We start from the raw sequence: 15,033 nt of genomic DNA on the forward strand, positions 1-15,033 counted from the left end.
TACTTAAAGACACTCTGGGCAAAATAAGAAACAAGAAATAAATTCTGTGGTGCTGAGCATTCTCACACCTTCTGAAGCGATGCAAATTTTGACTCCTTTGGATATTGGTGAATTTTGTGGGACCAGCTCTACATAAATCAAAGCAAAAGTAAAGAAGCCTAATTCACAAATCACCTCCTCCTATATACATCTAAAGGAGTTCCAGCAAGTGCAGTACTAAATTGAATCTTCAAAGAGGTCTAGGTTAAAATGGCTTTGTGCAGGTCTTACAAGTGTTGGAGCTTATCCAGCCCTGGGAACATAAAAATTCTGAATTTACCCACTCAGAAGCATCTGTGCAGCAAGGAACACAGCCATATTATTCACTGAGAACCAAGTCACCCAGGAGGTTCACTGCGCAGCATACAAGGTTTATAAATAAAGAAAAAAATCACCTGAACAGCTCCAGATCTCCATCTCTACCTTGTACAATTTATGCATTTACCTTCTCATCACTTCCTACCTACAAGAAGTTCTCTCTCTTCCTGCCTCTCACCTCTCTTGCTAGAAAGACCTTTTACCAAAACCAATACAAGACTTCTCACCCTCTTCTCTCATCTGACTTGGGGTCATCATTGAGTTAGCTGAACCTGAATCATCAGATTATTGATGTTTCTTTTTTGTTTGTCATGTTTCACAGATCTGCAGTTCACCATAACCCTGTTCCCTCTTAGGTATGCCAGGGATGTATTATTTTCATAACTTGTATTATTAAATATTTCTTGTGGTGGTTTTGATTGGACACTGAAGCTTAGCAAGTTCCTAATTTGAAACTGAGAAGCAAGAAAAAGAAACCAGTAAGTCAGGTAAGACTCTTAGTCATGTGCATCTTACATTGTCGAAGGTAAGAACTGTCATCAAATGACATTTACTACAAACACTCTTGTAATCCAGCAAATAAATGTGTCCCACAGTAAGCATCTTCCAAAGCCCTTCTGTATTAGAAGAAAATTATTTGTAAAACTCAGTATCCTCCTCTCTTCAGTGCCCAGAAACACCAAAATGTCCAATCTGCAAACCAAGCAGTAAATAAATATTCAAAATAATAAACAGCTAAGTGAGCAGAGCACCAGGATGAAGGCAAGGAAATGGGTGCCCATTCTGGCAGTACAATCAGCTAATTTTCTAAAATATTTTGAGTTCTGGAGGCAAAGGAAGCGTTACACAGAGTCTCCCTGAGAGAAGAGCTCTACAGAGTCTCCTGGGACTTGCATAAAGCAAGCAGTAATTAGTTGTGAAAAGCACTAAGAGCTTTTCCAGGTATGGATTACAGAAGGTCATTAAGGAGGTAAAGGCAGCTGGGGCAGCTCCCCTTTGCCCCAGAAACTGTAATTACTGCTTCTGTTCACAGCCTTTATCTTAACTCCTCTTCCTCCTTCCCCACATCTCACAGCTGCCATTCTGCCCTGGAAATCTGGAGGTGCCAGAGCACCCAGGAACCTTTACTGGGAAACATAAGGGAGAAGAGGTGCTGAGCAAAGAAAAGGACTATAAAGGTGGCAGACAGCTCCAAGTTTTCACTTGAGTCTGAAACAGCTTCTTGTGATTCTGATCACAGATTACAGGGATAGGAACAGTGCACCTGCCATCTGACAAATACTGACAGGTTCAATCTCATAGAACAGCAAATTCTGTACTTCTATGCAATATTTCTAAGCTGCCTTGATGTAAAAATGACAACTCTATGCCTACCCTAATAAATGCCAGAGGAAAGCTATTATTTAAATGCTTTTTGTGAAACAGTGGTCAGCAAAGCCCTTTGCCATGTTTCTTTCATGAAAAATGCTGAAATATGCTGTCATTTTTTAATAAATACCAAGCATGGCAAAAAGAGGGGATGATTGATATTACCACTAACACAGATTTCATATGGTATCATGATTTTTGACTACCAACAGAATACTTGTCCTGTGACAAGTCACACTATTTTTTATCTCCATCCAGAAATGTAATTTAAATTAATTGTGGAGCTCATCATCACTTTCTGCTTAGTCAGTAGAAACAAAGAAGGTCCTGTATGAGGCAGCAGGCAACAGTGCTAAATTCAAAATGCATTTAAGGATGCCACAAGTAATAATTCTGTTGCATAATAGTAGCACAAATGCATATTACATAACCCAAAATGCTTTTATTCATCCTAATTGTATTGTTGGCTTTCCTTTCACGCTGTAAAGCTTGCTCAAGCAGTACACAGAAATTAAATTTATACCGAGTCAGGAAATCAGAGTAAACTGCCACTTTATCCAGTGTAAACAACAAGGAAAGAGTGATAAATTACTAATAGCATGAATAGCTGGAAATTAAAGCTGTAGGTGAGGGGAGATGACATGGCTTCTGACAGAGGAGAAAATACTTAGCAGAAGACTGATTCATATTTTTAAATAAACTGAACAAGGTATTTTTGTGGAACAACAAATACCCAAGAAATGCTGTTACATGTTTCATAATAATTAATTATTATTATTATTAATGTGAGCAATCCCTAATGCCAATTTTTTCTAAGCTTTTAAGAAGAAATGGGTTAGCAGTCAGTAACCACTTTTATGACCATAGCATGGAAACATACCTAAACTACATAATAAACTTCATTTCCATGGCTGTGCTTTTTACTACCCTTTGTTTTGAAACTAAGAGGCCTCTTCAGGGTGGGATCTGAGTGGAAAAAGCAGTAATAGGAAGCTAATGTTTCCTAATATTAAGTGTTATCAGCTTGAATATTTATTTATGTGCAGAAAGAGTCCAAAAATATTAACTCAACCATTAGTCCAGGCCAAACTGCATTTTTCCTATATTATCTAGACATCACAAGGGATGAGGCATGGTGTCTCCTGGTGTTCCTCTCCTGCACACACATTCCCCTACACAGCCAGGAAGTGACTGTGTTTGGTCACACATGTGTGTGCAAGCCATGGCCACATCCTTGTCCCAGCTGTACAGGTACTTTATGACAAATTCTGCATTTCACAGGACCATTTCACAGATGACAACTGAACCACCACACACCTGAACAAATGAGTGCATCCTCCTGACTGCAGCACCAGTGGTAAACCCTCCTCTGCTGCCCAGCACAAGCAGGGCGAGCTGGCCCTGAACCCTCTGCAGATATTTGTGTTTTGGTTTAAGAATGCTCTGTTGCACTTGGACTGAAATCCTTAGGCAATAGACATAAATCAAAACACATAATTATGTGGAAGTATTGAGTCAGAATGCAAAGTAAGTATAGCTTGCAAGTAAGAGGGGGGGAAAAGAAAAGAAAAAAAAAAGCCAGATAAATCAGAAGTTGTCCACATTAGTTTGATTTTTCTTCTTTTTTGAGGGGGTTGTTGTTTAACTACCCACCAGGAGTTAATAGCATACCTCTGCTCTTCCCTGTCCTGTTCTCCCTGACCACCTGATGTTTTCCTGAACAAAGTGCCTGTTTTTGCAGGAAGAATGCAAGCCTCATGCTTTAAGTAAGTGTGCAAGAGTTCATTCACATTTTCTCTGCTCCAGAGAGCCAGGAGCCTGGAGCACAGCCAGAATCAATCCAAAGCACTCCATGGAAGGAATGCAAAGGCCTAAGATCTGCCTTCCAAGTGAAACACGTTGCTGTTACTCATGGGGCATTTCCAACAGCAGCACAATGGGCTGCCATCTCCAAACCAAAGACATCAGCCCTGCCCTAAAGGGTTTCTACTCTAAGAAACACAAAATGCATCACAAGTACAGCCAGAGATTACTACAAACCAAGCAAATAAAAGCAGCGGAATATCCTCATAATAATTTTCTTGCTGTATTTGCATGGAATATTAAAGCCAGGTTTCAAATGTACCATAGGAGCATTTAGTTAATTAATTTATTTTGCACTGAAGACAACAGCTAATCCAGATGACTGCACTGACTTGTTTGCATCCCAACACCAACACATCCCTGAAATGTTATGAACCTCATCTGACAAGTTCTATCCACAGGAATTCTCCAAACAACTGAAGGCCATTCTGCACTCAATTTGATTCAAAACAAAAACTCAAGCTTGTGTGGGGCATGAACTATATTTAGGAAGGAATAAAACCCCAGGTAGCTCTAACATGATAGTCTATTTCTGCTTTAGGATTTATGGACACTAACACAGAGCCACTGGGATCTGGCAGCCTAATGAGATCTACCACAAGTCTCCAGTCAGAAGAGAGACTGTGGTCAGAAGCCCAAGGGCTATCTCAAAGCATTCAGTCATTCCATACTGTTCAGTCATTCTGAGATCTTTCAATGGAAAATGCCCCTTAGTAAAAAAAGCATGCTGTTTTACTTGCACAGAGAGCCCATGCACTCCCCAGAAAGAAAGAAACAGCTACTGGGTGGAAGAAAGGTTGAGTCTCCATGGGGAGAAAGGCAGTACAAAGCAGGTGAGGGGGTGGGAGGGGAAAGGAAAATAATCCTTTAAACTGCTTTCAAACCAAAAAAGGTGGGAAGAATATAAGAGGAAAAAAATAGATGAAGTACACTATAGTAACAGGATTACTCCACAAAAGCACTTGAAATGCCTACACCTCCTTAGTGCCATTGTGGCCCAGGGGGAACACTGGGGGCTGATGTCAGAGCCATGTGCAGGACAGCCAGGGAGGTGGCACACAGGAAAAAGTCAGAACTCCATCAGTCTGCAACTCAGAAGAGTAAAAGGTCAGTGAATGTCACCATGCAAAGCTTCACACCTGAGGTGGAGCAGCCAAAATCTCATTTTGATTGCCAAAACTGCTGAAGGCAAGCTACACTCTGATCTGCAACATACGGTTTATGCAATGAAACGGAGATAAATGTGAGAGGCCAGAAAAAAGGAAAAAAGTCTGCTGAAAGTCCTACCCTCAGAGGTCCCACAGTGGCACACAGATCTGAGAAAAGACCTGAAGGCTTACAGTAGGTAGAACATTACATATTTCAGCACAACGCTTGGAAGTAACAACAAAAAGCAAACAAAAAAATGTCTGAGGAGGCCACATGTAGAGTACCCTGCTCTGCTCAAGCTGCCTCATTTTAAAGCAGCTATTGTGAAGATGAATGGGGGAAAGCAAAGGGCAACCCACACAATTCCTGCTTTTGCAGAGTCTGAAACTGCACAGATGTAAACTTTTGCTTCACACACATAAAAAAGAGCAGGATCCGAGCACCCAGAGTTCTCCTTAACGAGGAGGAGGTTGCAGGGCTGCTGGAAAACCAGCCCACACCAAACTCCTGTACCTTGTGGCAATATGGCCCTGATACCTCCTGGGCATTAAAGTCCTCATGATTCTTTTGATAAGTACCTGTGTTCAATCTAATTCTCCCTCATTAAACATTTGCTGCAAACAAATTGAAACTAGAACTTTATAAACAGCCACACATAATAACTGCCATTTTAAACCAAACTAGAGGCTTTCCCTCCTCAAACCAGATGCTATAGGGGAAAGTGAAGAAATAACACACATAACATTCAGAATTTTCTAAGCTTCACACATAACATTCAGTATTTTCTAAGCTTCACTCCCCTTCCCTGCTGTAACTTAATATTTGAGCTCCCTTTCACAACTGCTGTTGCATGGGGGGCAAATGCTTCCCCAGAACTCTGGACTCTCAGAAGTCCAGGTCTTCTCCCCAGGTGGTTTTAATTATTTCACTTCTGGTCCTAAATTGTTTCCAGGTGCTGCTGTGCCTGGCTAAGCAGCTGCTCCTCGCTGCATGTGTCACATGTGAAGAAGATATTCATATGATAACAGTGTGAAGCCACTAAATAAATATTACCATGCAGCTCTGGCAGCTAATCCATCTCCCCCGACATTTTTAATGGTTCAAACCCTTCAGCAGCCTCAAAACCCCAGCCTTTTTGAAGTCACATTGTCCCAGAAACTCTTTTCCACTTCCCCAATGAAAGGGGAATCTCCCAAACCCAGGCCACAGCACTGAGGCTGAATTTTAATCCCTACCCAATCCCACTTTTGTGCTGTTACATTACAACATCCAACATAATCAGTCTAGAGAAAATCTGCAGCCATGCTTTGAAAGTTATTTGGGTGAAAGGTGCTGTAAGAATGCAAGACCATTAACCATTATCTCTTCACTTGGGTGTTTCTGTTTTCCTTGCAGTCCCTAAATTGTCACCTCTTGGTGGCATGGTGCTAAACTGAACTACAGTATTCAGACATTAGCATGAGTTCAGTTTGGTCCAAGGTAAAAGGATTTCCATTAATAGTAAATGGATTTGCATATCCAAAACACAGAATTCCTCACTATGGCTTTAATACTTTATTTAAATAAAAAAAAAAAAAAAAGAAAAAATTAAAATGAAACACACATCCTCATAATCAATAAAATTCTTATTTCATAAGGTGTAAAAACTTAACATAGACTATAGTTGAGCCCTACATGCTAGTGTACCACCCAGGAAGAATTACAAGTCACTTTTGAAGAGCTTGTCTGGCCACTGCACATAGTGCTTTTTGGGGTGAATCCAGGGCAAAAGTACTTCTGGGACACTGCAGGAGCAAACTGTGACACCTGCCCAGAGACAAGTGCTGGTGAGCTGCTCAACCCTTCAGGAATGAAGTTCCAGTTCTTTTTAGGAATCATCTTTCACAGTCTCTGATACTATCTTAATGTGGTATTAACACTAAGACATCACACCCCTTTTGCCCTTGCTTTACCAGGCGCTACACAGTGACACACAAAGGCAAGGAAGAGCAGGATCCACACCTAGCATTTATTTACCCTGTTACACAAAATAACCCTGCTTTCTCCATGGGGCTAAGCCATGATCTGACTGCTTTGTGCTGGCTTCTTCACACAGGTGCACCCCCTCAGAGCGCTGGCTAAAGGAAATTATATATTTAAAAAACAGCAGGAGTAAAAGATGCAAGTTCAAAGCGTGCATTTACACACCTATTTTTAATTAGCTTTACTAAGGTTAAATTTAAATGCAAGTGTGAGTAACATACATGAAATGTTTCAGCCTGTTCCTTAAATGAAGGCATCAAAACCCCAACAGTGAAACTAATGATTTCTCCAGGGCTGCTCTCTGCACAACATCTCAGTCCAGTTCATGTGCTGCATCTCACAGCTTTCCGATGACACATAGCCACATTCCTTGCCAACTCTTCCTTAACCCAACAAGTGACCTACATCTAGCATTCAGAGAGAAAGTGCCAGTTCCTTTGCACAGCAAGCAAAATTTGGGGCTTAATCCTTTTACTTACAGCTTCTTAAAACAGCAAGCAAGATAACACTCAGTGATGTCAGCAGCAAGACAGTTAAGGCACTGGAATTTAGGGAGAACCTGTAGCATCCAAGTGGCACAGTTTAAAAAAACAGTCATCCTGGCTGTCAGAGGAATTCCCAGGGGAAAGCAATTACAGCACAGGATGTCATTCTAATCCTGCATGTCACAGGTAAATGCCAAGGGCAAGTTTTGTCCTGCAAGTTTTGAGCAGGCTGGCTAGGAGATACCCTAAATGCAGATACACACAGCGAGTGCAGCAACAGAACAGTCTCCAGCAGCTTTACTCAAGAGGCTCCCTTAACCCTTGTTATTCCACTTCATGTAAGAATCCTTAGCAAGAGGTGCCCCTGCACAGCCCCAGCAAGGCAGGCTGGCCCTGTCCCTCCCTTGCTCCTCATGGCTGTTGCCAGGGCATCCCAGCCCTAACTCAGCCTTCGTAGCACCAGGATTAAAGCACTGCCACCCTGTCACGCTTTGGCAGCTTGGAGTGAGAGGTTTTACACTCCACTGAGAGCTTAACATTGTGCTACAAAGCCAGTCACCCTTCTAATTATGCATTTTGCATTTGGAACTGGCAAAGTAATGGACAGTAATCTTTCAGGCTTCCTTTTTAGAGCTCTTAATAGGCTCAGTTTCCATTTTTGAGTGTCTACTGCACACACAGCCTCATTAACCAGCTGATGACTGCATCCAAGACTGCTACTGGGGATATCCCTGCAACCTAAACCAGGAAGCCAGGAGAAAAATATTCCATGAGAAGTCATTAATAAGGGCTATGAATGGTACCATGGTACTATTACGCCCACATGAAGGAAGGACAGGAGGAAAGAGCCTACTCCAAACCAAAACACAAGCTGAGCGAGATGCCAGAGCTTTCTTCTGGATAACTGAGTACATGTCTACAGGTAAAATCATTCTGTTCCCTTGAATACACTACTGTGTGGGTCTCCAGCACTCAACAGGCACACTCCCCCCAGCAAACCCAATGTGAGCACACCCCATCCTTCTCCAAGACAGCTCCTCGGAGACTTTGGAGTGGATGATAGCACAGCTCAGTTTCCACAGGAAGCCTGTCAGCTGCTCGGGAGATGCTTTTCTGCTTCTGCCAAATACACAGCCAGAACTACACCCTGGCCTTGCTCTGGGCAGCCAGGACAGGCTGAGGGAACCTGATTTAGCAGAGGGAGGCTGCTTTAGCCAAAAGTGACCAACACATGCTCTAAATCAAGAGACAAAACAGCAATCTGCAGCAAGGACAATGATCAGCCCAGCCCTTGCCTGCTGCTTCCACAGGAAACTGCACTTGACCAGAACATCTGGGATCTAAGGGTAAGATGAAAAAGAAATCACAGAGCTGGCTCAGAAGGGCAAGTGGGAGGGCAGGAGCAGGCTCAGAGAAAATGCGAGGTTTTACTTCTTCCTATATGTTGATGATTCCAGGCGCCACTTAAATCTCAACCCATAGTTAGGAGGTCTGTGCTGGAAAGAAAGAAATCCAGACTAAACCTTCTTTCCTGCCATATTGATCAAGCCAGAGAGATGGTTGTGTCCCAGGTCCCAGCTGGGATACAGATTAGTTAGCCACAAGTTTTTGCAATGTTTTTCTGTCTGAACTCTCCAGCACAAACTTCCTGCCAATGTATGTGACTGTGAATGTGTTCAGAAGCCAAACTTGTGGTCACATGCAGTTTTCAGTGCAAGGCAATCACTCACACTAAATAAAAAAATATAAATAAATAAAAATTTTTAAAAAATATTTCTAAAACACCACAAAATTCCCAGAAAAGGTAATTATCAAATAATAGTAGTGCTAAGAATGCACACAAATATTAAGTGATAGATTTGCTACTTTTCAGCTTTTCCCTCTTTCAGCATTTTAAGGCACTGAAAAGCACCCTTCTAACAGCAGTTCATTGACAATTTTGGAAGAATATATTCTGCTATACACCCAACATTATAATATTAAAGACACTTTAAAACAAGCTATGTTTTGCTTCCATCTCTGCCTGAACAAACCCCAGAGCCATAAGTTCAGCTGTAGCCAAAAAGAGAAAGCAAAAAGTAAAAACTAAGTTTCTAAAATCTCCTCTAGATGTGTAATCCACGCCTAATGAAGCCAGGCAGCTTGGCCATAAGTGAGCAGACTATTTGTCTGTTATCTGGGTATTTAAGACTCAAAGGAAGAGGAGTCCTTGTCATCCATCAGTAAAGCAAGAAACTCGATGGCAAGGATGGACTCTGAAAGCTCAGCAACCATTTCAGGAGTGGGGAATCAGCACGGAGGCCTGGGGAACTCCAGTTCCCGGCTGCGTTTCCTGTGACCTGCCCCACTGAATGCTCACACACTGCAGGTCTCCTCCTCACTCCTTCCCAGATGAAGGGCTCTGATAGGAAAGACATTTGCAGGTATTCAGGAGCCCCTCGGGTCTGAGCGCTCATTCCTGCCATTCCCTGCTCTCCCAGGTCAGCGGTGCCCCATCCCTCCCTAACTCCTGCAAGGGGCAGATAAAGCACTCCGGCCGCTAACACGGGGCTCGACAATTGCCTCTTCACAGCACTTCAAAACCTCTTTGCTTTTGTTTTAGTAATCTTGTCTACCCTCGCTTCTATTCTTCCTGCACCACTCTCCTCCATCTCCCCACGAACTTCTCCACCCGCTGCTGTTTCCCTTCTCTCCTGTTTCCCTAGATCGCCGGCTGGAGTTCACGTCCCCTGGCACTGTCAGCACATTGCTCCACAGAAATCCAGGTGTTTAGCGGCTGACCTACTCGTACATCCAGAGTTTGGCTGTCCTTTCCTGCTTCTGGCTGGAGCACGACTCAGCTCGGCTCTGACACTGCACGGGTACCGGGCTGTCAGCTCAAGACCAAAGCCCCCCCAAATATTTGTCTCTTATGCTTTAGTGCCTTTTCTCCACGGACAATAGCACCATCCTCTTTGACATCCAGCCTCCCTGTGGGCTGCATTCACATCCTCAGAGGGAAGCTGAATCCCATTTTTCAGGTTCTTTCTGAAAATAAAGTTTCACAACACAATATTCTCTTTCTAACCACATCATTCAAATTCTTTGCTGTGCTCCCAAACCTTCCCTTCCAGTTACCAATATGCCTTTTTCTCTAGCCTGACATAATGCCATTCAAACTGATGATTGTCCACCCCAAATCCTCCTCATCCACTCTTCTGAGTGTGCCATCTGTATGTCCAAATCTCTGCTTCTCCATCCTTTTCTCTCACAAAGATGTCAGGCCATGTACCTCAGCTTCCATGGCTTTTGTAGATTGTTCCTCTCTCCAGGATCCTGGAGACCTCTCAAAATCTATCCTGGAGACACCAAAACCCACTTTATTTTCAAGAAAAAATGCATTCATGCTTTCTCTGGTTGAATCTATTGTGTTTGGGAGGGATTCTCTCTCAATATTTCTAGAAAGCACACTTGATTTTTGAAGATTTGATACCAATCATCAGCTAAGATGTATGTACAGTCAATCTTCTTTTAATATCACGTCTGCACATTCTTTTAAGTCAAAACAGTGCTTTTGTGCAGCATCTCTCACAATACTGAGCTCCCACTAGAGCTTTTAATATTCCCTAATACTCTAGTGCTTAAAGTCTTAAGCTTCACTAAATATTTAGTGACTGAGTATGTGGTGACAAAAGCAGTGGCTGTTATTGGCATCCTTTGATGTCTAGTATTAAATTTGAAGCTAAGAAATTCAGTGATTATCCAAAAGCTTCACACTATTGAAAGTTTCAGAACTGCTGATGCCTGCTTAAGTCACAGCCTGTTTCTCTTTTTCTTTTGTTAGTTGTAGAAGTTTGAAACACAAGAAAGGCATTTCTGTATTTCACTAGGCAAGTGTTTATGGTGCTGCAGTTGGAATCTTATGATTGGCCTTTAAACAATCCATTCTCTCATCACAGGGCCAGCCATCCAGTGACCCTGGATGGGTTCTTAGCAGGGAGAATCTTAGGGAAGGTTTATTAGACTTGACCTGCCACAAGAACCCCAGTGCTTCAGAAGGGGTCATACTGCTAAGTGGACTTTTACAGGACACAAATGACATTGAGAAAAAGTTTTTTAAAAATTAAATCCAAGCATGCATATGATCAGTAAGTGAGTTACTATGTTTGTCACTGTGAAGGCTCAATACTTGGCTGATGTACAAATAGGTTGTCGACCTTGGGTCTTCAATCTAAGCCTGACTTAGAGCACCATCAAAAAAATTAAAATCAACACTGCTAAATCCAACACCTTGTTAATTTAGTGCTAATGAGTTTCAAAGCATAGAAAAAAAATCATAAACCCATATAAACTCCAGATTTAAAAAAAAAAAAAAAAACAAACAAAAAACAACGAAGTCACCTGATGACAGTTCTAAAAGAGACAATTTGGCTCTTCAAAGCCAAACTGCTGGGGGCAGGGATGGCTCTTCATAAATAATGCTCTGGGTTAGAGGCTATTTATTGATTTCAGGACCACAAAAAAAGCCATTAATAAAACAAGATCACAAGAAGAGCTTAAAATACTTTATGTTCTGAAGAGCTTAAGGGAAACAAACAGCCCACATGTTCCAAAATATTTTTAAGTAATATACACAAGATTTGGGGGTTTTTGCTCATGAAAGAGACTGGACTGGAAGCTGAAGTTACAGATTTATGCCCTGAACAGGTGTGGATTTCTGACACATTATCTCCTTCCCCACAAACATTCTGACCTCAAAAAACCAACAACAGGCACAGGATCCTGACAGTCACTGCCCTGACCCTGCAGTCCCTGGTCCTCCTATTGGGATGGGCAGCATCAGCTGCGGGGATGAACACAGGAACATACCAGCTCCCTTCCTCTGAGAACAGGACCAAGGCCTGGCAAACTCCTTCTATTACAAGGAACAACACAGCCCAAGCAGGCCAAAAAATTCAGACTTTCTTTGTATTCAAAAAACAGAACTTTTCTAAACTATGTTTATGGGACACAGACACACTCAAAATGATCTCCACGTCTTAGACAAAACCAGCTGGGAAAGTTGCAGGAGCTCAAATATAATTGGTAGTATTTTCCTGGTAAAAACAGCAGGCAGAAATGGGAAATCTGCCACCCAAAGGAAGCAGATTTGAAATTATCTGTTCTGATGAGTACTCTGTGTACCTCTTGGAAACACGGGAAGGGGAGACTCTAAGCACTATCTGCATGCAGGACAGAATTTGCTTATTTCTCCTGACGCTGGCTTCAGCTCTGCTGTACTGCTTCATGTCACGGGGGCTTCACAAGAAAATGACTGGATAAATCTCAGGGCAGTTTTAAAAGCCTTTAAAATACCAACTTGGATACTACATCAAGCCAACTTCTTATATTACTGCCTTTGATCCCAAAGGAAAAAAAAAATAAACATAACAAAATACTATGAAAGTTACAGGCATCTCCTGCAGACCTGGCCCCAGCTGCCACAGCTGCACTGATTCCAATGAAGTGAGGACATTTTTTATCAGCTGGGGACTTGGCCTGATAAAGGTGAAGCCACTCAGCAGCATGTCAAATCAACTGTGTGCATTTAAGCTCATTTTACTTACCATTAAAGCCTTTGTGCTTTGAAAAACAGTACAGAGCTGTAATTCTTACAGAAATGCAATTAATTTCTCATCTGGCCAAGAAAGCAATACAGAAATAAGACCCAAACTAATATTCCCTTAAGGTCAGAGGAAGTTTTGCTGACTTTGAGAGGCCTTTACCAGTCAAAACAACATAACTACTTGTTTGGAGACCTGAGATAGGTTCCTAACAGCAGAAACGAGCCATAGTCCAGTCTGAAAGAACTGTTCGATGTTCAGCTTCTCGGGCCATAAACTAAGATCCTTGTCTCTGCACCAAGAATCACCTGATACAGGGCCACAGCTGGTCAAATTGTTTTTACAGGTCAAGAAAAGAGGAAGAGTCAACACAAGGAGAGTGTTATTTCAGATGACCCAGGCAGACTAGTTCAGTGTTTGGTTTGTTCTTTAAAAAAAAAAAAAATAATGAGAGCGGCCAGTGCTGGAAGTTAATATTGTAACAATTGCTGTGGAATTCAGCTCCCTGGACGGCTCCGAAGTCCATGAGCAGCCCTCCCCACCGTGCTAGCCTCACTTACCCCCAGCCACCTTGCTCCTTTGTTGGCAGCCTGCTGAATCTGCACTTTTTTAAGGGTGACATTGTAGACGGCTCCGTCTTCTACCTCTTCACCCCCGTCCTGAAATGTGGTCTGCCAGGAAAAGGAGAAAGAAAAATAAGATGAAAAGGAACGTTCTCCCCCTTCTGCTGACCACAATCAGTCCCAGGTGCTCTGCTGCTGCAGGCAGAGCAGAGGAGATGGGCAGCACAAAGTAAACACAGCAATCAAAGCAATCCAGGATACCCTTAGGTTGAGGGAACACTGGAGATATTCTTGGCAAGCTGTCCTTTCCTGTGGTATCGAGGTACCCGGACTTTCCATTTAACTGTTTTTCCCAGACTAGCACATATTTTAAATAGTTGCATAAAGTCTTCTAAGGAAAGAGTTTGGTTTTGATTAGCAGTCGTCTCTTTCCTTCCCCCCTTTTCTACAGCAATTAATCTCTTTGGCCTTTCATTTAGGGAAGGATTCGCACTTTTAAAACTGCTTAATTACTTCGGCACACAGCCTTGAATCTTTGAAGCTACAGAGCGTTTAAAACACAGCGACATTTTCACTCTCTTGAGAAGGAGAGATTTGTGATTTGCTCTTCCGAAAACCTACTATTTCAAGAACAAGAAAGAAAAACCAAGCAGCTTTAGAGCCGGGGGAAAGCGGAGGAAAGGGGGCACAGCATATCCCGGTACCAGGCACGGCATCGGCGGGCACGGCACGGCCGGCATCGGGCACGGCACCCCCGGCACCGGGCACGGCATCGCGGGGAGCGGGCAGGGCACGGCTGGCACTGAGCATCGCCGGGCAGCGGCACCCAGGGCAAGGCAGGACACGGGACGGGAGGGGACAGCCGGTTACCATTTTCGCTCTCCACAGCAGTTTCATCCTCGGTGCCTTGCCGGGCGCCGGGTCGGACGCGCCGCGCTTCGCCCGCCGCGGGCCGGGCCGAGCGGAGCCGAGCGGCCCCCGGGCTGCGCGGGAGGGCCGGGCCGGGGGAGGGACGGACGGACGGACGGACAGACAGGGGGAGGCGGCCGCGCCTGGCGCCGCCCCGGCCCGGCCCGCGCGGGGTTTCCTGTTGATGGTCCCGGCGGAGCGCCCGGCCCGGGCCGGCCGTGCCTGCGCTGCCCCGGCAGCCCCCGCTCCGCGTCCGGCCCGGCTCCCGGGGAGGCGCCTCCTCCTCATCTCCCTGCCCTGCCCTGCCCTTCCCCTCCTTCCCTTCCCTCCCCTCTGCCGCTGCCCGGGCAGGGCGCCGGGGAGCCGGGGCGACCGCGGGTCAGGTGTCCGGGCTGCCGTAAGGAAGGAATTTTAAGCTGTGCTTAACTTTAAAAACTTACTTCTGCCGCTTGGGAAGTAAGGAAATGAAAGGTTTTAGTAAGCTCTGCCCGGCAGTCGCCGACTCTGTCCTCATTTTAATTCTATATCTCTCACAAAGAAGCCCCCATGAGCCCCTCTGTGGATGCTATAGCTGTAGGCACCTGCGACGATCTCAAGACACCCTAAAACTCCACTAACTTCGTTGCCTCCTGAGCTGTCTTTAATTACCTGCTTTTTGGAACTTAAAACTGGGAGGATTCAAATGCACAAATTCCCGAGCAAGGCAACGAAAGTGCTAAGAATTGAAACAGAGCT

General features: G+C 43.9%; 1 protein-coding gene across 1 annotated transcript in view; it reads right to left on the reverse strand.

The window, feature by feature from the left end:
- RGL1 (ral guanine nucleotide dissociation stimulator like 1) overlaps window positions 1-14,345 on the reverse strand; it is a 52,214-nt gene extending 37,869 nt beyond the window's left edge. The window contains exons 1-2 of the mRNA XM_058030474.1: window positions 14,260-14,345; window positions 13,387-13,497 (exon numbers count right to left, since the gene is read on the reverse strand). Of these exons, the coding sequence (XP_057886457.1) occupies window positions 13,387-13,497; window positions 14,260-14,286 (138 nt within the window). The 5' untranslated portion in view covers window positions 14,287-14,345. The remainder of the gene's footprint in view (window positions 1-13,386; window positions 13,498-14,259) is intronic.
- Between the last annotated feature and the right edge of the window lie 688 nt (window positions 14,346-15,033).

Source organism: Melospiza georgiana, chromosome 9 (assembly GCF_028018845.1).
Source record: "Melospiza georgiana isolate bMelGeo1 chromosome 9, bMelGeo1.pri, whole genome shotgun sequence".
NCBI lineage: Eukaryota > Metazoa > Chordata > Aves > Passeriformes > Passerellidae > Melospiza > Melospiza georgiana.